Source organism: Lissotriton helveticus, chromosome 7, assembly GCF_964261635.1.
Source record: "Lissotriton helveticus chromosome 7, aLisHel1.1, whole genome shotgun sequence".
Lineage (NCBI taxonomy): Eukaryota > Metazoa > Chordata > Amphibia > Caudata > Salamandridae > Lissotriton > Lissotriton helveticus.
This window is the reverse complement of record NC_136068.1, coordinates 287,581,940-287,603,426: the sequence shown is the minus strand read 5'-3', so window position 1 is coordinate 287,603,426 and position 21,487 is coordinate 287,581,940. Positions and strand designations below refer to the sequence as shown.

The window sequence follows — 21,487 nt, the reverse complement described above, 5'->3', positions numbered from 1 at the left end:
AAGTAAGATTTCCGGTGTCTATTCCCACAGGAAACACAAGGAATAACTAAGTGATGCTATGATTGTGTGCCTTATAAAGTCTGTGTGCTTGCCTATATCGCAGAGGCAGCCATCGGGGTTTCTTCATTTTCCCTCAGACAGCACACAAACAATACATACCTACCTTTTCAGCAAGAAAGGCATGAATGTGGTTCCGGATCAGCTTCAAAACATCAGGGATCAACCTGACCAGAGAAAAAAAAAGAGACAGCTTCCTATTTGTGTAACTTTAAAATGATGGTCTCATTTTACTTATGCAATGATGTAAATCAGCATTTTATTGTCTCACACATTTGTTGACGCATCTGTAGTATTGCAGTAAGGTTCTAATTTGTACATGACATGCAGCAATATCTCTGAGTCAGTGTTGCACACCTGGGAATAACAATCGTTGGGCAAAATAGCCAAAAAGAGGTACTGAAACATGTAAAGTGTGCGATATCACCAGTTCCATTTCTAAGAAGCAATTCAGTGCCCCTCTCAGAATTTTGCAGTATTCTTGCATGCCAGAATTACTGCTACTCGCAGAATTTGTTGTTGCAGTAGCCACAATTCCAATGCTTTATTCTCAGCCCCCTCAAATTGAAAGCCTAAGTAAGAAAATCAAATATTTTTATAGATAGCCATCCAGGGTTTAAAAATGGTACAAATTATACACCACAGATTTCATTGATAAGGAGTTAAAGTCAGCTCCAAAAACTCAAGTGTCATATTTAAAATGTTGAAAATTCAGCTTGTGTTCCGTTGTCTTCGTGCATGGAATGTGCCCAAAAAATTAGACATGGGTCTCAGGCTGACAAGTCACAACAGTAGCATAAACAAGAATCTGATATTTTTATAGCAATGTCCAGATGTTGTTAACAAGCTGCATGAAGCGCCCTATGTGAAACCCTCCTTTGAATTCAGTTTCAGTGGGCACGAGTAAAAAACAGGGCTTATTAGATACTTTTTTCCATATGAATATCTTTGGATTGGCCACTCCTACACTGTAATACTTTTATATGCAGGTTTACTATTTTTCACATGGGGGAGAGAGGAGGAGAGTGGCCTATTTACTAAAATGAGGCACTCTCCTCCCCTCTCACTAGCGCCGGCACTGAAATCAGCTGCCGTGCTCCACCGAGACACCTTTGTGCCACAGTGCATCAGTGTCAGCATGGGTTTTGTACTAGAAGGAACCCTTCCAGTGCAAAATACTACTTACAGGCTCACTTTATTCATTTTCCCACTTTGTATGCTTGCTGTAAATTGAGGCACACAGGCACAGTCAGAAAAGGAAGGAGAAATGAAATCATTCTCCTTCCTTGCACCTACTTTAAAAGGCTGAGTTTTCTCATGCTAAACGGATATAGTTTATTTAGTAAATTGGGTTCATCAGAAGAAACCTTGGGTGGTGCATGGGCTTTCCCATGCACCACCCTTGGTATGCCCCCATGGCACAAAGTAATGCAAAGCAGTACTATGCACTGATTCCCATTACTTTTATGTTATTTCCAGCTCTAAACAAATTTAATGCGGAAAGTAAATTAGGAAAAAAAGATTTTGCACCGATTTGTGTTGCTTTTGTGATGCAAACACAGCACAACATCTTAGTAAAATTCCCCCTGAGTTTCTAAGGAATGACCTTGCATCCCCTGCGTTCTTTCAAGGTCAGACTACTTAGAGAAAATATTTGTCTTCATGAAGGAGTATATTAACCCTGGGAATACAAGACGTTTCCATATGGTACAGAATCAAGAATTGTGGTATCATGACATGGATGGCTGGTGACTTGAATAAGCAGGGCTTAATACTGTATGGTGGAACATTGTCTTTGTCATTTAATGATCATTTACCAGCCAGAAACATATCAGAGTGAGAATTATTGTGATTGGTCATACTCTGTCCTTTCCTTGTTTCTCACTAGAAACACCAGCCATGCAAAGAATGAAGTGATTTGGTAACATATTCGTTGTAATCTTTTTTGGATACAGACTGCATTCTGAAGCACCGACAGTCAGGGATTCGCCCTCTCATCTAGCAAAGACTTTTTAGAAGCATTGTCATCCGTTGGTTTTTCCTCAACTGGTACTTATACATTTTTTTGCAACATCAGGCAAATTTGATAAATGTATTCTCCTACACCATGGTCAGTCAGTGGCTAATATGCCAGAACAAGCATTCAGATGTTCTATGACCTATCCATGAAAAAGGGTAATGCAAGCTAAGGAAGCACCCATTGTGGACCCTCCTATTTGTTTTAATATTTGTGCTTGACTAAGATACATTCTCTGAAGCAAAAGTGGATGTGTCCAAATAGCTGCAAGTAAATATGCTGGGGCCTTCAGGTGTAGAAGTGGGGAATCACATTGTTATGTTTACTGTATCTTTAATAAACTCCTGGTAGATTACATCATTAATAGAATGATGACATTCCAATTACAGAGAATTCCGTTTGCTATAGCAGTTACTTGTTGATGGTTGTATCAATAAAGTTCCTTCTACATCTTACCAGTTTATGAGCTTTTATCACTCCCCTCTGGTGAGATGTGTATTGCTTCCAGACAGTGGACAAAGGAGGAAGTGGGGATGGAAGTCTCCTCCCTTGACAGACTGGCATGGGGGTTCGCCCTTGCAAACCTTCACTCCATCAGTTTAATCTTGGTATCATTCAATTTGGATTGCCATTCTTCAGATATTCTCTTGGATTTGTCTTTATTTTGCCTTGGAATGAATTGAATTTGTGGTTTGCTGGTCTTCTAACACTGTGTATATAATTTTAGCTGACTGTTCCTCTCTATCGTCATTTTGGACTACATTGGAAAACGTGCTATCTGTGTTCCCAAGAGGAAAGTATCACTAAGCCTCCTTTGGACATCGCACTCGACAAAAGAACGAACAAAATTGTCAAAACCAGGTATCAATTTCGCCTTCTCGGCGCTTACCGTTACACCTTGTTTTGTTTAGAAACCCTGGAGAGGCATCGCGTGTACCATCACGCATGCATTGATCCTTCACTCGTATCATGCGCGAGTGTTGCAGCGCCTGAGTGTTCGTTCTCCTCCTCGCTCCTCTACAGTGTCCGGGAACCTTGACCTCGCATACAACGTCAATACGTTGCCACGCATTCTACGTCATAACAGTGGCCATCTTTGTTACCATAGTTACTCCGATGCGCACGGCAGCGAATTTTACTAAACTCTTAAACGCTGACACACACAGCAGTGTATCTTTCGAAATCACTATGCACTACAACGGAAAATAATCGGAATTATCAACGCTGATACACACAGCTGTGTATTATTTCTACAACGTCGATGTGCACGACAGCACGTTGAGATACCAATACATACAGCTGTACATCAGTAGATCTTTGTTTACACAGCTGCACATCAAGTTAATTTAAGGTTTGGACTATTTATTATACGCTGATGTGCACAACTACACATTGCTTAATTCTACATTAGTATTTGATGGTAAACAGGCATAATATCGATTCCAAAATATAGAATTGAAAATATATTGAAGTAAAAATATAGAATGGACAAAATATCGAATGGACACAATATAGTGGTTAAAAATATCGAATTTAAGGTAAGTAATATCGATTTTCAAAATACAGAAGTCAAAATATCGAAGTATACAATATAGGCATTAAATATATCGATTTTTTAATAATATAAATTTTTTAAAAGTGTTTTGTATGTTAGTATATGTGTGAAAAGTGTATATTAATTATTGTAATGTATGTTTAATGTATTTTATGTAATGAATTTTATGTTATTTAATTTTTGCGTAATTTAATTCTGTAGCGGGTTGTGGGTTTATAGGGGAATAGGGTGGGAAGTAATTTAATTATATTAAATTAAATATAAATTTTTAGCAATTATTAATTTTTAATTAAATTTTGCTTTCTAGTTCTGTAGCGGGTTGTGGGTTTATAGGGGAATAGGGTGGGAAGTAATTTAATTGTAATTAAGTAAATAATTGTTTTCATTTATTGGTATTGATTTTAAATTTATTGTTAATTAATTTTTAATTGGTAATTAATTTCTATTAATTGGCAATTAATTTTTATTAAATGGTAATTATTTTTTATTAATTAAATATTTGATAATTATGATAATTGTATTAATGTATTTTCTGTAGTGGGATGTGGGTTTATAGGAGAATAGGGTGGGAAGTAATGTAATTGTAATTAATTACATATTAAAAATACTTTTTGTGTCTTGATAATAAATTTACTGTTAATTTTTAATTGGTATTAATTTTTATTATTAATTAGTTTTTGTTATTAAAAATGAATTAGTTGTTAAATAATTATGAATAGGTTATTAATTTTTAACAACTAATATGTAGTTGTATTTCTAATTAATTATTACATAATATTAAATTGGTTATTAATTTCAATTAATGTTTTATTGGTATTGATATTTAATTTATTTTTAATAATATATTACATCATTACTTTCCCTACTGTTGCACTCTCTGGAGTGGGAATAGTATTTTTTACCCCTACGCTATCCAACGCTTTCCCTACTGTTGCACTCTCTGGAGTGGGAATAGTCATTTTTACCCCTACGCTATCCAAAGCTTTCCCTACTGTTGCACTATCTGGAGTGGGAATAGTAATTTTCACACTCCCGCTATCCAACGCTTTCCCTACTGTTGCACTCTCTGGAGTGGGAATAATGTCTGCTGTCCCCTCACCCTGACGCCGTTTCCCTCCCTACCGCATACCCGGCGTTCTCAGGGTGGGGGGGTAATGTTTTCTAATATTGTCTCATTTTTGGCAGGAGCTCCCGTGAAGAGCTCCTGGTGCTGGGGATTCCCTTGGGCTTTATCCCTGCTTAGCACATACCAGCTCGTCGGATCTTGTAGCAGAAAAGTAACTGGAGCACGTAACTGGATTGGGAAGTAACCGGATTGCCCTGAAACTGCGTGAACGGGCTGGGATTCAAGCCCTCGCCCCAACAACGGACAACACCCACTGAAGGAGGCAAGACCTGCTGAGCCGGCACTCGGACTGCGGAGCTATCGCAACCGGCCACCAGACCCGTGCCTTCAGAAACACCACATCGCGGCGCAGCTGAAGCCCCGGGGAACCGCTGAGTCGGCTCGGCGGAGGGTCCCGAGCCAGCACCGCCACAACAGAGGAATCCAGAAACACCACACTCTCCTCGCGGAATAGCGGAGACCAGCCCAGCTGCACCGGGACCAAGGTGGACCGAGCACCGGACCCATCCCCCCCCCTTCTCTAAATTGGCAGATGCTGGCCGCTACAGGGGTACAACGGACAACAGGCGCAGCAGGGGAGCACCGCGGGACGAACACTGGACCCCGCCTCCACGCACGAGCTGAAACTACGGACCCCCCCTCCACCTAGAAGCCGCCGATTGCAACGGACCCCCCCCCCACCCAGAAGCCGCCGTAGCCGCCGAAGCAACGGACCCCCCCCTCCCACCCACCCAGAAGCCACCGATTGCACACCGGGATGAGGACAGCACCCCCCTCCCCGCAGTAAAGGATCTCTCCCACCCGCCCCGCAGTAAAGGAACACCAACGGACTGGAGGGCTGAGAGGAGCAGCGGACGCCGGCATGGAAATAGTTTGCAGTCACTGGTGAGCACATTAGCGCGCAGCAGACACAGTCCTTAACTACAAGAGAAGGTATTTATGTACATTTTCTTTGGTTCTGAACTTTGTTGTACTTGTACAAAATGGCGGGGGTCGGAAAAACAAGAACCTAAGGCCATAAATCACCTACTGTGCCCACGAGAGTCCATCGGGATGAGTCTCCCCCACAGAGGGAGAAACAAAACTGATCTCACTGCTCACAAGCATGGAAATAAAAAGAGGACTAAATGTCTGATCTCACTGCTCACAAAGCATGGAAATAAATAGTGGACTAATGTCTCTTCTCCCCATATGTGGTGGCCATTTTGACACAGTCTCCCCCCTCGGACCACCATCGTGGCTAATCATTCTTTTGCACCTTATGTACTAAGATCTGGTCTCCTCAGGCTATTTCTAATCGTATTTGGCACTGTCCCCGTAACTTCCTTTCCTTCACCTGTGACACAACGAACGCTACCTCACACCCAGCTTGGAACTGGGCTTGCTTCAAACGGAACCTGGAACCTCTCCACTCTGCTCACAAGCAATAACAACAAATAAAGGACTAGCGTCTCCAGTCCCCCTACATGGCGGCCATTTAAGACTGACCTCTCTCTCTACTCAGCGGCCATCACGGGCTAGTCATTGCCTTTTACCGCAGGCTCTAATTTTATTTTAATTATTTTATCTTATTGTCTTATTACTGGATTACTACACTGTATGCATTGCTTTCACACTGCCATCGTATATTCTAGTGTTATATTGTTATTGCTGCAATATATATGCACATTTATGGGACTTGGTAACTCATTAGTAGTTTAGCCCTATTCTAGCCTGTATTTTATTGTATTTTTATTGTAGTGCTATATTGTTATTACTGCAATATGTATGCACATTTATGGGATTTAGTAACTCATTAGTAGTTTAGCTCTATTCTAGCCTGTATTTTATATGCGGCAAGCTGCACATATCTCACCTTTATCCCCATCATTCACTGTCCGCTTCCGCATTTATTTATTTTCTTATTGGGTTTTCATTGTAAGCTACGTCACGATATTGCACTGATTATTACTACCTCATCCAACTCTCTCTGGCAGGCAAACTGCGCCCAGCCACTTTCTAAGCCTAGACTACATTGCTGCTACCTTGTACATTCTGATATGTAACTAAGCCTCCACCTAATAGGCCTTACCTCGCATAGCTGGTCACACGGTGTAAGCTGACTGCTACCTTGTATATAGGATACATCTGATAAGATGCTCCCACGCACCGGCTGTTCGGGGATCACACTGACTTCCACCCCCTATATCTGTGCTCACTCACTAGTGTCTTCCTTGGCCCTGTAACTAGCGGCTGACAGCGTGTACTATCGCCCTAGTTCAGACACCTAACACCACAGCCTCTCTAAAATGGAGCTCAACGGCAAGCACACTTTTAGAATTAACTACCCCTCCACCCCTCTCTCCAAAAATGCCACTAAACGTTTCAAACACAACTTCTTGAGGGCGCACCCGGAAACACCCTTTGCTGACACCTACTTCTCATCGGGCAATGGAGCCCTGAATACTGATTTCATCTTCCACACCTCACGCAGAGCCCAATGGAGAAAAACTTTCCTATCTCTACTCACAGTCTCCATCACCAAGAAAACAACCCATGGCTCAACTCTCACCATCACACCTTCCCACCTCTTCCCTGGCAGGTCTACCATTACAATCTATAATACCGGGATTGTCCTGATCCAAGCCACGGACAAGAACCTGGAACTACTAGACAACCTGTTCCCCAAGTTCAAAGAGCACCTCTCCAAGCTGCGGACCCGAACCCAGAAGTCCGCCAGCACTATCCCCCCTGACCTCGCAGCCACCACCTACTACACCTCTACCCCCAGCACCCCAGTAAATGGCCCACCTGCTGTTAACGCACGCCACTCCCCAAGGACAGTCACGAATATCCCCACCGCACATACTAGTAGCCCCTCCAACATGACACTTCTTATCCCCACCCACACCCCCTCCATCCCTCTCCCCTCGGACAGATCATCCCCCACCCACAACACTCCACCATTTGAACAAGCCACCGCCCAAAGTTAATCCACCCCCTCCCATCCCCCCCTCGACAGACACCTCTCCCTCCCCATCTCTCTCTCCACTCCCACCCACGTGTCTCTCACACCCGACACAACAACTCCCACCCACAACACTCCTACATCTGCGCACACCATCACTCGGAGTTTATCCACCCAACCACCCCATCCCCCCCACGGCAGACACCTCTCCCTTCCCCGCTCCCTCCCCACTCCCACTCATAACGTCATCCCCCTCCCAACACAAGATACAGAACATACCCCCTCCCTTACCCGAGCACCCCCCTCTCTCCCACCTCCTATTCTTAGCCCTCACTACCCTCCTGTCTCCCCCACTGTCTTCAACCTTCACTCACTCTTCTACTCACCTGTACCGTCTCCCACTGAAGTCACTATCTATGCTTCCCACCCACCGCCTACCTCACCTTCACCACTCACACCCCTTGCCCACAAACACGTCCACACCTTGAATACCATCCCACCCATTAGCACCGCGGAACACCTCAGCAACCCTCCTGACTTGACCTTATCCACACTCCAACAAGTCAAGGAGGAAATTTTACAAATCAAAAAAGACATCCACGCAATCAAAGACCTTCTCTCCTCACAGCCCAGTCTACCTCCCACCATCCCATTACCCTACAAACGACGCACCCTTCCTACATACACTCGCCCCCGACGACTCCAGCAATGGTCCACTATCCCCGTTCGCAATAACTCCCACCGCCCCCGTCGTGTTCTCAGCCCCTTGTCGGACCTCGACCTTTGCTCTCTCCTACGCTCTTATGGCCCAGGTCCGGTAAAAGGTTTTTCCAATTCGCACATCCCCATACCCACAATTCCCACAAACGCTCTGAGGCTCCCAACACTCAACAACAGAGGCTCCGTCCCTAACAACCTCAGGAAAGTTCCCCTCACACTAGAAAGCTCGACCACCCTTCTCTCTCCCAAACTCAAATGCATCCTACTAAACTGCAGATCGCCCCAGAGACATTCCTCCGACATCGCGGATCTTGTCTCAAATAGGGAGCTAGACCTAGCCTTTCTAACGGAAACGTGGCTCACTGAAGCCTCCACCCCGATTATGGACATACTAGTCCCCCCCAATTATCACATCATTAGGCTGGACAGGTCTCCTGGCAAGACGGGCGGGGGAATTGCATGCATTGTTAAGAGCAACCTCTCCGTTACTCAAGTCACCTCCCCCTCCCTTTCCTCCTGTGAACTCCTCTGCCTAGACATCATCAGTGAGGGCAAACAAGTATGTACTTTACATCTCATTTATCACCCGCCTGGTGACAATCTCATATTCACCCAACAAGTCATGGACCTGATCACTTCCAACGCCGGTCGGCAGACCACTCAAGTCTACCTGGGTGACTTCAATCTCCACTGGAACGATCAGAAAGACACTGCAGTGAATAGTCTAAAAACTTTCCTCAATGCGCTTGACCTCACCCAATTATGCGATAAACCAACACATGACAAAGGCGCGATACTCGATCTCATCATTGCCAAAGAGAACGCTATTCAACTGGAAGCGATTCTACCCTGCGATTGGTCAGATCACCACATTATCACCTTCTTTATCAACGAAAAAGTTAAACCTAACCCTACTCAACCAATCAAATCCAAAACATGGAAAAGGGATTTGAAGAATCTTAACCCCTCCACCCTACCTCCCCACATCGGCAACCTCCTCCTTCCCCCTTCAAGTGCCTCAGATGTTCAATCACTGACTGACCACTACCTTGACTCTATGAATACAATAGTCAATGAAGTCGCCCCTCTGCAACTGAAGAGAGTCTCCACCAAAATTTCTAACCCCTGGTATGATGACAGTCTCAATGACGAAAGGCGTAATATGCGAATGGCAGAGCGCACCTGGAGATCGGACCCTTCAGCACTGCATCTCAAAAAGCTCAAGAACAAGAGAAATGCCTACTTTAGGAAAATAAAGCGCACAAAGTCGGACTTCTTCAGCCGCCAGTTGGACCAAGCGAAGAATAGGCCAAGAAAACTGTTCGAGCTAATCAAGACCCAAACAAAGGCACAACCCACACAATCAAATAGCACAACAAATGACACTCCACACTGTGAAGCCTTCTCTGCTTTCTTTAAACATAAGACTGACAACATAAGAAATGACCTCATAATGGATGTAAATCGATACTCCAACTTCACCAGAATGGCTGACACTCAACCTAAAAACAAGGCATCCTGGCAGTACTTCGACACCTACTCGGAAGAAGCTATACACAAACTGCTCTGCACTTTGAAGCCCTCTAATCACCTCACAGACCCTCTACCTGCTAATGCGGTAAAAGACTTTATCCCCTTGCTCCTCCCTCTCTGGACCAAGATCATTAACAGCTCTTTGCAACAAGGACACATTCCAGACTCCCTTAAGGTGGGGCAAGTCACGCCTATACTCAAGAAACCTACAGCTGATCCGTCTGACCTAAACAATTATCGGCCCATCACCAATATCCCCACCCTGGCCAAACTGTTGGAGAAATGTGTCCAACTCCAACTAACAAAACACATTGATAAATTTGACCTCCTCAACCCTCATCAATCAGGTTTCAGAGCGAAACATAGCACGGAAACAGCTATGACACACATAATTGATGACGCCCTCCAAATTCTGGATCGTAATGAGTCCTGCCTCCTCATCCTTCTTGATCTCTCGTCAGCATTTGACACGGTCAAACATGAGAACTTGTTGGAGCTGCTAAGTACTAGGATGGGGCTATCGGGAACTGTTCTCAAATGGTTTTCGTCTTTCCTTCACAACCGGTCTCAGAGGTTCAAGATCGACAATGTACTATCTACACCGGTGCCTGCAGATCTTGGGGTTCCACAAGGATCCACCCTCTCTCCTACACTGTTCAACCTCGTTATGGAACCCCTCGCCACCTTGCTTCAAGCATCCAATGTTCAATTCCATATGTACGCTGATGACACACAACTCTACCTAAAGTTACAGTCCCCGGAAGATATCAAACAGCTGAATTCCACGCTTATTAACACCCAATCCTGGCTGGCCGACAATCACCTCAAACTAAATGCTCTAAAAACTGAGTTCCTACTCATCTCACCTCCGGCGAAAATCTCCACCACCCAAACCTGGCTCAACAACCTAACAGCACTCAATGTCCAACCTACCATCGTGGACTCGGCGAAATCCCTAGGCATCACACTCGACGCCAAGCTCGACATGCAGCAGCACGTCAGCAAAGCCACAAAAGCAGCTAATTTCCAAATTAACACGCTGAGGAAAATTAAACCCTTCCTCCCGGCCAAAGACTTCCAAACTGCTGTACAAGCTCTAGTCATCCCTCGAATAGACTACGGAATTGCGACCCTCAGCGGTCTCCCGCTATCCACAACAGCACCCTTAAGAGCCTCCCTGAACGCTGCCGCGAGACTCATTACTGGCTCTAGAAAGCACTCGCACATATCCCCAGACCTAAAGTCTCTAAAATGGCTGCCTTTTGAAGCCAGAATACAGCTAAAAATTGCAACTATGACACACGCGGCCGTGCACCACAAGGCACCCAACTACCTCGCTCAAAAGCTGTCTATATCAGGAGGTTCGAGATCCAATAGGAGTACTAAAAATCTACTCCTGAAACCTCGTAGATTTCGGAAAGCGAAAACTTACAAACGCTCCTTCTCAGGAATGGCACCCAGGATCTGGAATGCGCTCCCTCCTGAAACAAGGCTAATCACCTCCACTGCACTTTTCAAGAAAGAGGTGAAAACAATGCTTCTGGCCAAGATCTCCTGATCGCTACAGATGTTGGGTCAGAGACTCTGCATTGCTTGTACCGCTGCTCTGCCTATCCCCTGACACTATACTCGACTTGTTGGGGGCACTATTACGCTACTCTATTACTACCGACCAAGATATGATACACGTTGGTTTACTGATCCACCTGTTCGCCATTGTAGTTGGATCAATGACCTGTGCTGCTCTATACTACTCCCTTACCTGATCATATATGGATTGGTTTTATGTTTTTTTTTTTTTTTCATCCATGTTATTACCATGTTACTTACCATGTTATTACCAAGTTATTACCTTGTTATTACCATGTTACCATGTTACTTACCTGATCATATATGGAGTGGTTTTATGTTTGTTTTTATCATCCATGTTATTACCATGTCACTGACTATTATACTGTTCCCATTATCTCTGTTTACTCCTATTGCCCCTTCCCTGTCTTTGTGAAGCGCTCTGATATCTGTAAGGATCCTGTTCGCGCTATATAAAACTTTGAATAAATAAATAAATAAATAAATATTTTTACCCCTACGCTATCCAACGCTTTCCCTACTGTTGCACTCTCTGGAGTGGGAATAGTAATTTTTACCCCTACGCTATCCAATGCTTTCCCTACTGTTGTACTCTCTGGAGTGGAAATAGTCATTTTTACCCTTCCAATATCCAACGCTTTCCCTACTGTTGCACTCTCTGGAGTGGGAATAGTAATTTTTACCCCTACGCTATCCAACGCTTTCCCTACTGTTGCACGCTCTGGAGTTGGAATAGTAATTTTTACCCTCCCACTATCCAATGCTTTCCCTACTGTTGCACTCACTGGAGTGGGAATAGTATTTTTTACCCCTACGCTATCCAACACTTTCCCTACTGTTCCCCTCTCTGGAGTGGGAATAGTAATTTTTACCCCTACGCTAACCAACGCTTTCCCTACTGTTGCACTCTCTGGAGTGGGAATAGTATTTTTTACCCCTACGTTATCCAGCGCTTTCCCTACTGTTGCACTCACTGGAGTGGAAATAGTATTTTTTACCCTCCCGCTATCCAACGCTTTCCCTACTGTTGCACTTTCAGGAGTGGGAATAGTCATTTTTACCCTTACGCTATCCAATGCTTTCCCTACTGTTGCACTCACTGGAGTGGGAACAGTATTTTTTACCCCTACGAAATCCAACGCTTTCCCTACTGTTGCACTCTCTGGAGTGGGAATAGTAGTTTTTACCCCTACGCCATCCAAAGCTTTCCCTACTGTTGCACTCTCTGGAGTGGGAATAGTATTTTTTACCCCTACGCTATCCAACGCTTTCCCTACTGTTGCACTCACTGGAGTGGGAATAGTATTTTTTACCCCTACGCTATCCAACGCTTTCCCTACTGTGCATTCATTGGAGTGGTAATATTAAATGTTACCCTCCTGCTATCCTACGGTAAAATATTGTACATTTTTTAATAATAACTTAAATTAATTATATCTTAATTTTAAGGTTATTTGAGTATTTTTAAGTATGTTTTAGTTAATTATATTTATTATTTCATTAATTGTAAATTACTTTTAAGACATTTAAAAAAATTCGATATTTTGACTGACTATATTTTTTACAGACTATATTTTGGATTCGATATTTTTGTACTTACCTGTTTGTAGATAGGAATTCGATATTTTGGCATTCTATATTTTGGTGACTATATTTTGGTAAGTCTATATTTTGTCATTCTATATTATGTCAGTGATCCGTATTTGATGTATTATACTCGCTTTAGTTTACAAAATTGAGAAATTTTTAAATATTTAATACAACTTATTATTTTACCTATTATCTTTGCTATATTGTTTCGCTGTTTACTTACTCCTTGTTTCATTATGGCCACTACATCTAGCATGTCACAACCCCCACCTTTTCTTTCAGAGGAAGGTGAACCCATACTTCCTTGGAAGAGATGGAGAAACTTGTTTGACTCTTATTTAGTTGCAAATGGAGGAGAGAAGTTTTCAGCTTTTAGAAAACAAGCCATCTTGCTACACAATTTGGGAGTTGAAGGCAGACACACCTATGATAGTATGGACAGTATACCTGTTGGTGGAGCTGATGGTGAACCTGCAGATGTTTTTGAAATGTCAATGACTATGTTAGAACAATATTTTGGTCCAAGAATTAATGTCGTATTAGAACGACATAGATTCTTTACTCGTGTCCAAGGTTCTCGTGAACGTATAGGAACATATGTTGATGCCTTGAAGACACTTTCTCGTACCTGTGATTTTGGAGACTTAGCTGAATCTCTTGTCAGAAATCAACTTGTTCGATGCACGAACAATTCTAGAGTGCAAGAGAAGTTATTGTCTAAGAATCCCACTTTGAAGGAAGCTATGGACATTGTAGAGGGTATGGAGAACACCTCTACATGGGATAAAGAAATAAGAAAAAATAAGGAAGATGAGAGTCATACTGTTAGTGATAATAAAAAGAAAGTTTCTGACTCTGTACACATGTTAGAAGAAGAAGAATTCACTGGTGAATGTCATGAAGAAATTGCCAAAATCAATGTTAGTTCCAAAAACAAACCGTCTCAAAAGACTTCCGTACCTCAAAAAAATTCCTATGATAATCGTTCTTCTTCTTCTAAAGAGTCTGTTATGTCTAAGGAACGTGATTTTCGTCAACAGCGTCCTTTTAACAGCCAGAAAATACGTTGTTTTAGGTGTGGAAGCTTTTCCCACACCTCTAATTTTCCCAATTGTTTTGCAAAAGACAGTATCTGTAATAACTGTGGGATCAAAGGACATTATGCACGTGTGTGTAGGTCTAGCAAGAAGAGAGACACCATTGAGTCTAGTTCTGACATTGTACGTACAGTGGTAGTTTCTAATGTTAAAGATGAATTGATTGACACAGAACATATTTTTATGCCATTCTGCGAGATAAGAATTGACAAGTTTGAATTTAAACTCATGTCAGATTCAGGGTCTCCTTTTACCTTAATTGGTAATAAGATTTGGGATGAAGTTGTAGGTTTAGAAAATGTTCAACTCTTACCTTCGGACATTTCTCCGTTAAGTTATAACAAGTCCAAAATAGAAATTTTGGGATACACTGTAGCGAACATCTCTTTCAGAGGTAAGAGTATCAATGGCAAGGTTTATGTTGCTGTCAGAGGTGACAATCTTCTTGGTTGGCGACATCAGCATGACTTAGGTATTATTCTTACTCTGGGGCTAAGGATCCCAAAAACCAAATCATGCTGATGGAAGATTTTCTTTCTAGTTTTCTTCCCTCCCAATTAAATTTTGTAAGTGGGTTGGATAAATATTTTGATGATTATCCTAAAGTTTTTTCTGACAACTTGGGGTGCTTGAAGGGATTTGAACACAGGATTATTCTTAAGAAGTCTGCCAAGCCATGTGTACACAAAGTCAGGAAAGTGCCTAATATGATGCTCGAGCCATTGAAGCATGAAATTGAAAAATTATTGAATCTGAAAGTAATTGAAGAGATTGAGTCCTCTGAATGGTTAAGTCCAGTAGTTTTAGCACCCAAGGATGGTGGGAAATCGATCAGAATGTGTGTGGATTTGTGTGGTTTGAACGAGTGGATCTGGGTAGATCGACAACCTTTACCCAACATAGCGGAGAGCATCAGTATTTTGAAAGGGGCAAAGATATTCAGTGTACTTGATCTATCCTCAACCTACCACCAAATCGTGTTACATAAAGATTCTAGACATCTGACATCTTTTGTCACACCTTTAGGTGCTTATCAATTTCTTAGAATGCCATTTGGTCTAGCTTCGGCTGCTGCGTGTTTTCAAAGAGTAATGAAAATAGTTCTTAGCAGTCTTTCCAACGTGATGTTTTTTCAAGACGATATCTTGGTTCATGGAGTAGATGAGTGTGAGCATGACAAAGTATTGAGATCGGTTTTAAATAAGTTAAATGTTAGTGGACTTACAGTCAAGAGAGAAAAATGTTGTATTGGCTTAGAGTCAGTCACGTATTTGGGACATGTTATTTCAGGGAGCGGGATTCAGCCCAAATTAGAATTGGCAGAGAGCATTGTGAATGCACCAACACCCATGGATAAAGATCAAGTCAAATCATTCTTAGGAATGGTGGAGTTTTATTCCAAGTTTGTTAAGGGTTTTGCTAGTCTAGTTGAGCCCATAAGATCTCTTTTAAAGAAAGGTGTACATTTTTTGTGGTCTGTTGATTGTGAGAAAACTTTCGAATTGGTAAAAAGAGAAATTGGTAAAATGCCTACTCTGGGTCATTTTGACACCAAACTCAAGACTATTTTGACAACTGATGCCAGTCTTAAAGGTCTGGGTGCTGGACTTTCCCAAGTTGTGAATGGAGAAGAAGTTGTTGTGGCCTTCGCTTCAAGAGCCTTAAGAGAAGCTGAGTCTAACTATTCGTATATTGAAAGAGAAGCGTTAGCGGTATTTTGGTCTGTACTTCACTTTAAATTTTACTTGTGGAGGATACCGTTCACTGTTAGATCAGATCATCGTCCTTTGGTTCAAATTTTCTCGTGTCACCAGAGTGATCACATGACACCTAGATTAAAAAGATGGAGTGAAGGTTTGCAAGAGTATAACTTCAGGGTGCAGTATATTCCAGGACAAAATAATAAGCCTGCTGATTGTTTATCACGTCTTCCCATTCAAAGAAATTGTGTTGCTGATGATGTCACTGCATGTATAAATTGGATATTAGAACCTAGTATATCCAAGGAGGAATGGTTACAATGTGTTGAAAATGACGTCAATTTTCATTTGTTAAAGAATATCATCAAGAGTGGGTGGTCAAATTATGATACTCTTAAATGTGATTTGAAGCCCTGTTGGACAGTGAAAGATGATTTGTCTTTTTTCGAGGATAACTTAATGAGAGGTGACAGAATCGTGCCTCCAAGTGATCTAAGAGAAAGAGTTGTTAATCTTGCTCATGAAGGGCATTTGGGTAGAAATCTCACGAAAGCTAGCATAAGAGAAAGATTCTAGTGGCCTGCTATGGATCGAATGGTAGAATCCGTGGTCAAAGATTGCCATTTATGTGCTGTCAATGACAAATCACACACCACTAGTCAAGCTCCACTTTCACCCGTTGAGGTTCCTACTCCTGTCTGGACCAAGTTGGGGTTGGATATTGCAGGTCCGTTTGAACTTATGCCTTCTCACGAGAGATTTGTTGTGTTGTTGGTGGATTACACTTCTAAATGGGTAGTTTCCAAATGCATGAGTGTTGTTAATTCCAGGACTGTGATTGAATTTTTGAAAGAAGTGTTTGTGTCTGAAGGTGTACCTAAAGTTTTGCTCACTGACAATGGAGTACAATTCACCTCCAATGAAATGAGTTGTTTTTTGAGTAGTTTGGGGATCATTCATCAGAAAACAGCTCTCTACTCTCCTCAAGCGAATGGTCTCACAGAAAGGATGAATAGGGTAGTGAAGAGTTGTGCACAGAGAGCTTTGGAGTCCAAAGTCTCTTTCACCAGTGTCTTGAGAGAAAAATGGTGGGCACATCGCACGACTCCTAATGCTGTCATGCAGAGATCTCCCTTTGAATCTTTAAGGGGGAGGTTAGCTTGCTCCAAGCTCAATGCAACTTGGCTTCCGGAGAAAGTTTGTAATGACAGTAGGGAGAAAATAGTAGAAAGGAGAAAAGCTTTGACAAATTATCAACAGAAATATAAACAACGTTATGATACTAAGATGCTTGTCAAATCTAAGAAATGGAATGTAGGTGACAGTGTTCTAGTGAAGAAACCGAAATTTGGTCACAAAGGAGTTTCGAACTTCACTGGTCCTTTCACCATTGTTTCCATTAGGAAGAATGTTGTTACTTTAGATAATGGTTGCACTTGGAATATGTCCAAATTAACCAAGTGCAATGATACCAAGCACCACTTCAATAGTAGTTCCAAATTCCCCAGTAATCTCAATGCTGCTCCTTCTACTAGTGCTAATTCTTCTACTAATTACCAGAGAGTTACTCCCAGAAGGTCTTTACAGCTTCCTAGGAGGTTCAATGATTATATAATGTGTTAATTTATTTTATTGCTTGCGTTTTTCCTTAATTAGTACTCTACACTGCTTTTCAAAGCTTATTTTTTCTTTTACTAAGTACAGGGGATGTGTTATGTTTACTGTATCTTTAAGAAACTCCTGGTAGATTACGTCATTAATAGAATAATGACATTCCAATTACAGAGAATTCAGTTTGCTATAGCAGTTACTTGTTGATGGTTGTATCAATAAAGCTCCTTCTACATCTTACCAGTTTATGAGCTTTTATCACACATACAGGCAGAAAATGCCTAAATATGTCAGGATTTGCGAGAAGATTGGTCAGGCCAGTATACACAATTGCTGAAACACTGAAATCAGCAAAAACATGGTTACAATCAAGCTTGCTCTTGTGCAAGCTAGATTGTTGTAAGGCCTAAACTGAATAACACAGTTATACCCTTATTGAGGTACCCACACCCTTCAAACATTAGCTGAAAGAATGTTTTCCAACTTCCCCAACACTGCTAGTTGAATCTTTCAATAGCTACCTATCACAGAGAGGTAACAGTCTAAAGTACATATTGTTTTTTTTTTTACAAAGCTCTGCATAAAATGTTTTCTTAATGCTTACCTGACTTGGGGCCTCATTACGATGTCGGTCAAAAAGCCTCCTACTGCTGGTCAGAGGCTTTTCGACTGACATGGTAGGTTTGAAGTCTGACCGCTGTATTAGGATGACAGCGGTCAGAGTTTAAATCGGCCGGAGAATCCAAAGCGTTCCGCCGTTGGGATTATGATATCAGTTTCTGAAAGCCATTTAATGTTGGCCTTTCCAAAATGGAAAAGCTGTCAGAAAGTGGCATTGTCCCTCTGCGGCCTCCACATTTGCCCCCCTCAACATCCCTGCACTGTTTGGCAGGTATCTCACAGTTCAATTTACTCGGAGCCCAGGGGGAAGGAAAAAGGAAAGGCCGCCCCCCACTCACAACATTAAAAGCAACATAGGGCCTCACCTAAAAGACACTTATTCCCATAAAAAACAAATCCAGGGTTTTCAATATTTTTCTCAATTCCCTCGAGTGTATACAATCCAACTACTCTTGTTTGTCACAGTGTCTCACTAAAAACAACAATGACTGCTACCATCCAGACTCCCCACCTTCCATACAATGAAAAATGTGAGAGGAGAGAGAGAGTACCTCACGGTAGAACCGCCAATGAGGGTATCTCACTGTGCCTGCTACATGGTGCATGGATGTTTAGAAGCTTCCATTTTTCAATGGGAGCTTTTACTGCAGGCGGTTTCTGTCCGCCTCACAATCTCCCATTGAAAAATGGATGTTTCTGAACACATCATGTGCGGTCGCATCCTGACCTGAGGTCGGTCGGTTTCCATTCAGCAACAATGTCAGTCGGAGGCAATTCTGACCAACATCGTAAAGAGGCCGTTGATGTCTCCTAACACCAACACCACTATGCAGGGACTCCCAGCTAAAAAAGCAACTTTAGGTGCGGTTTTAAGATTTCCAGTGTCGTCTCCTCCATTTTGCAAGATGGAGAAGAATAGGCCACTTTTCGCAAAATAAAAAATCCTGGCTATTTTAATGTACTTTCCTAATCTTTTCTATTTTGTTCCTATCTGCCCTACACTTTGTTTGACAGCTTGAGTTTTTCAGCCAAATATTATTCTTGCAACTTTTAAAAGCAATTAAATAAGAATAATGTAGTATATAAATGGTTATGGATAAGGCACTTACTCAGTTTTTCCAACAATCACATTAAAATCACCCTCTATCGATTTGCAGGCTTTGATGGTCAGAATAGGATGTCCCTTGGAAGTCTTGGTTATCACAAGATCTGCAGTAGCACCAGTTCCAACTCTTATCTCAACACCACCAATCAAGATGCTAGAAATGATAGATTGATAAACACAGTGAGGATCGGTAAATATGTTGGCCATCTACAACAGTACAACAATGCAATATCACAACAAGCATAATGAGCCACTCAACCTCTAGTTCATTCATTTGTCAATTAAAACCAAAAACAACTGACTTCTCAAGAACTCATTCCCTAATCAAAGAACATTGAGAACAACAGGAAATTAAGAGGGGATCTAGGGGTAGCCATATCACACTCAGCACCAATTCATAAATACCAACTGGATATTTGATAAAAGAATGTAAAGTGGGCAAGGTCTACAAGTTATGTGTACTAAAAGCCTGAGATGATGATATGCTTTTAGAGAGATTGAGAGGTCAAATAAAAACTGTATTTGTTCATGGAGTTTGGTCACTGTAAAGCACTGAGACCGATTCGAACTAGGATTGCTCCTCTTTCAGAAGCTACATTGATTCGGCCAAGGAAGGCCAGACGTTTAGAGATGAGTTTAAAAAGTATGTAAGGTTTGTGGGATTTACGTAGAGTGAACAAACCTGAAAGGCATTGCACCCTCTAAAGATCCAATGCAAAGGCACAGTCAAATCACTAATGTATTCGGATTTGGCAAAACTGTCAGGAAGGTGAAGAAATGCATATAAAGAAAATAAGTCTCCTATTTTTATACTATTTATTTATTCAAAATTACTTTCCTTATGATTAATTATTCACTTATTTATGTTTTAATATATGTTTTTATTGAGTTGCATTTTGACATATGGCGCTTGGTTGTTCAATAAAGTTGTATAAAGAGGCAAACACTCTTGCACCAGTCTTTTAATGATAAAATGCGTAAAATGACATGCATAAATATTCTTTTGTAAATAGTCATAGAACACCAATTGCTTTGCTTCTTCATTTATGAATATTGCGACGTGCAATTTCCATGTGCTATGTTGACCTATGGAAATAAAATGGAAATGCTCCAGTACTGTGGCAAACTAAATATTTGTTAAATACTCAAGTCCAACGGTAGACTATTTTATATAAGGAGGGAAACTTTACCTGTTAATAATACCGTCAGAATATGGCTATCAAAAAGGTCTTATTGTATTGTTTTAAAATGAGAAAGATGAATGTTATAACAATGTTAAAGTCAGAACCAGTAACACAGCATTAGTGGCATCTAATTTTGACACAGGATGTGTTTTCAGTGAAAAGTAGCAACTCGATTGGTCTACAGCTAATGTTGTTTAAATTAATCTAATGGAAAGCAAATACTGATTCATAATGTGAAGTTGTGTCAGTTACCTTACTCCATCTGACAAGACGGATGTATGACATTACAACGCATGCTTTTACCACGCATGCCTTTACAACGCAGTTTTTACAGCGCATGCCTTTCAAACACATAGCGCTTAGGGGTGCTGGATAGTGAATAGTTTAATTTACTATTCCAACTCCAGTCCCCGTGGATAGTAGGGAAGGTGTTGGATAGTAAATTAAATCTATTCCCTATCCTAGAGCGCCCCCCAGCGCTATGCGTTGTAATGACATGCGTTGTAATAGTTGCGTCGTAAAGGCACTGCATGGTAAAAGTTGCGTTGTAAAGGATGTTTCCCGACAAGACTGGTGCAAATTCATCCTTGGGCCCTGACACCCCCATTTTATTATGCTGACTGGTACTGGTGTTAACTGATCGTGTTACTGACAGTCCCTGGGCTCTGCTTAACCAGGCCCAGGGACTTTAGTATTTGTTATTTTTATGATAATCATATTCATCTGGTGCAATCAAAACACTAATTTAAACAAACTACATTGACAATAATCAAGACAAATCACAACACAATATAGTACAGAACATAAAAATGATTAAAAAACAAATTATCTGCTGAACAAACCAGAGTTGTTGCCAAGAAATCCAAAGTAACTCACTCCAATGATTATCTTACCCCTTGTGTATAGCATGGGGTTGTATAGCCTGTGCTGTGCTACCACACTCAGAAGTGTCCAAATAAAAGTAATGCTGCTTTTTAGAGAAGCTAGCTTCTTGTTGGAATCCTAAACAATAATTGAATGCTTGATGTGGTACT

The 21,487-nt window shown here is 41.6% G+C and overlaps 1 protein-coding gene across 1 annotated transcript in view; it reads right to left on the bottom strand.

Moving 5' to 3' along the window:
- Positions 1–21,487, bottom strand: part of LOC144768431 (BPI fold-containing family B member 2-like) — a 117,878-nt gene that overhangs the window by 84,839 nt on the left and 11,552 nt on the right. Inside the window, exons 5-6 of the mRNA XM_078652077.1 lie at positions 19,274–19,423; positions 164–224 (exon numbers count right to left, since the gene is read on the bottom strand). Of these exons, the coding sequence (XP_078508203.1) occupies positions 164–224; positions 19,274–19,423 (211 nt within the window). The remainder of the gene's footprint in view (positions 1–163; positions 225–19,273; positions 19,424–21,487) is intronic.